At 42.8% G+C, this 2660-nt stretch overlaps 1 protein-coding gene across 1 annotated transcript in view; it reads left to right on the top strand.

Annotated features, from left to right (window-relative positions):
* The first annotated feature begins 653 nt into the window (after positions 1 to 653).
* The window catches only part of MYO5A (myosin VA (heavy chain 12, myoxin)), an 86656-nt gene continuing 84649 nt past the window's right edge, over positions 654 to 2660 (top strand). Inside the window, exons 1-2 of the mRNA XM_009330997.1 lie at positions 654 to 692; positions 1566 to 1850. Of these exons, the coding sequence (XP_009329272.1) occupies positions 654 to 692; positions 1566 to 1850 (324 nt within the window). The remainder of the gene's footprint in view (positions 693 to 1565; positions 1851 to 2660) is intronic.

The following is a 2660-nucleotide window of genomic DNA, read 5'->3' as shown; positions in this document are numbered from 1 at the left end:
GCAGGAATTTTAGTGGTTTCGGGCAGCGGAAGAAATGGGACCTCTTCCCGCCTCGTGTGTGGGTGATCGGGGTCTCTTTGTAGGGGATGCAGGTTGGTCCAGTTGAGACGTGTGTTCGACCTGTTACTCACCCAGCCAGGCATCTGCTTATATTGTTAATATAAACGGTAATCTTTTCTGTTTCAAGTGTTTCTAGGCTCAGTATCCTCATCCATGGTGGTGGCACCGTGGACCAAGTATGAGGGAAAATATAATGCCGAAAGGAAATTATTCTAATAGCATCAAATTATGTTTTCAGAGCAACCCCATGCAAGGAGATCACACAGCTCAGGAAATCCTTTTCTAATAAGTTAGCATTTTGCACAGATAAGTTCAACACTTTGCAGCGTGAACTCCTACAACTTTATGCTCCGTTTTGTAGTTACGCCTCGCTAATGTTGACACTTTTCTTTTTCCAGCCTAATAATGCAGCCGGCTCTCTCCAGGTGGCCATGTTCAGTTAGCAACAGGCTCACATTGAATGCTTTTGGTCAAATCTAGCTTTGACTTTCACCGTGTGTTGCTGTTCCATCGGCTCCTTCAGCTAGTGCTGCCAGGATTGACAGTATCTCTTTGATCCAGACATTAACGAGCTGCTTTATTCCTACGTAAAAATGAGGTCATCCTTGAAAGAGAGAGGGGCAGTGTCTCTCGTAAGGTTTTCATGGTTAACACCTGAAAGACTTTTTTGAGGCTGTCTGTAAGTAAATAAGTAGATGATCTCTGCTGAAGTGAAAATCGTACAAGTTCACGTGTATGGGTAGATCTTGCTGGGAAACGAGGGACAGCTTTTTATGAGTTGAAATTTCCTTTTCTTTTTCTTTTTGGGATGTAGATCATTTCATGAACTCTTTCAGCTCTTATCAAAAGAGCTGTTAAGCTGGGAAGATAGCTGTATGTCCTTCTGCGGTATTTGTGATTGTGCAATGGAAGTGGAAGATTATTTGACTGCTGAAGCGACTGCTGAGCCGCTTGCATTGCTAATTCCGTTCTGTCAGCAATGTCAATTAGTACTTCAAGAGGTTAATATCTCAGAAGAGAGGCTTTGTGAGTCATATGGTCTCATTTGATAGATAATTGTTATAGTCTGCTGATTTCTTCATGTGATCTAAGATGAAATCATGAGGTATGAGAGAATACTGCAATTTCCTATTATATTTTCTTATTATATAAAATTTTGATAATACAGCTAGCTTTCTGACCTGCCAGTGAAAAATGAAAACTTCTCCCTGTATTTTTTTCTGCTGTGAACTCTTTTAGAGCCACTACATAGAGATCACTAAGCCATTGCCTTTCAGCAGCCCAGCTTGTCTTTCCTTGAACAGAGTATGGCGATTCCACACTCCGTGTGATTTTGGAGGTTTTTACCTCAGTCTGCCGAGGCTGGACGAGAGTCTAGGCAAGAAACTGAGTTTCGAAATAGTCCTGTCAATACGCATTTAATTATTTGTTTTCCTTCTGAATTCAAGGGTCTCTCACCTGCGTGCTTTACATTTTCATTCTGATTTTTTTTTAAACTGGCTTAGAGGAAGCGATGGTCCTGTGGATGCTCGGCTGGAGGTGGCTGGCGGCTGTCTCCGTCCCGCAGCGCCAGCGTGACGGTGTGGCTTCGGCGCAGGGCGGGAGGATGGGCTGCGCGTCCTCCTCGTGCCTCTTCCCGTCCCAGGTCTCCGGTCGGGAGCGGGGGAAGTCATCAGTGGCGAGGCAGAAACACGCCCGCAGAGAAAGGGCAGCGTTATTACCTGGATAGCACAGCTGAGTTTGTTAGGGCCAAATCAGTAGTGGAACGTAAAGTGCAAGTGACGCTATCGGTAAGCTTGGGTTATCGTGAGGGGTAACAATATTTGCCTAAAATGTCATTCACTGCCTTTCCGGAGGGAAATCATGCTGTTATTTCCCCTGTGAGCAGTTTTATTCTGGTGGTTCAAAATTTACATTGAACTATTGCAAAGAGTAATATATTCATTGATCGTAATCAGGCACAATTTCAGTAAAGTTAATTTGTTTCTTGCCATCATTTTTATTGTCATTTCAGTGCATTTTTAGGCTAGAATTTCCTTCCCTTTTTAGAAGGCTGATTTGTAAATCAGTGCCTCTAGAAGTTTATTGTATTCTAGTCTTACTTTAATGTAGTCATAAACTTGATTTTATGTACTAGTAAATAACGAGGGATGGATAGTAGACATACTCGAGTGAGGTGTTTCCCAAGACAAGGCCCTCGGTGCCGTTTGGTGAACGGGAGCGGTGGTGCTTTGTTTTCTGCGACAGGGTTGGATCCCACTACAGGCTAGGCAGCAATGGGATTTTAACGTCAACTGATTATATAAAAGATAGAATGAAAATCTGATTTTGCAAATCATTCTGCTAAATTAATGAGGTGAGGATGTTGTGAAATGATTCAGTGCTTATAATTAGGAACATCTCTCTCTTTCCTCCCACCCGTTCTTTTTACCAGGTGTTTTCTTTGGATTTAAGGCTAGGCAGTGATGCTAGAGACGAAAAGCTACAGCTTAGTGCTCATAGGATGACTTTAATATCTGTAGGGTTATGTCATGTGGAAGGCTCAGCTGTCTGTAGTAACCCAGTTTCTATGGTGATCTGTTTTCTGCTTTCTCTTTCCC

Source organism: Pygoscelis adeliae, unplaced genomic scaffold (assembly GCF_000699105.1).
Source record: "Pygoscelis adeliae isolate BGI_AS28 unplaced genomic scaffold, ASM69910v1 Scaffold318, whole genome shotgun sequence".
NCBI classification, from domain to species: domain Eukaryota; kingdom Metazoa; phylum Chordata; class Aves; order Sphenisciformes; family Spheniscidae; genus Pygoscelis; species Pygoscelis adeliae.
This window is presented reverse-complemented; position numbering and strand designations above follow the sequence as displayed.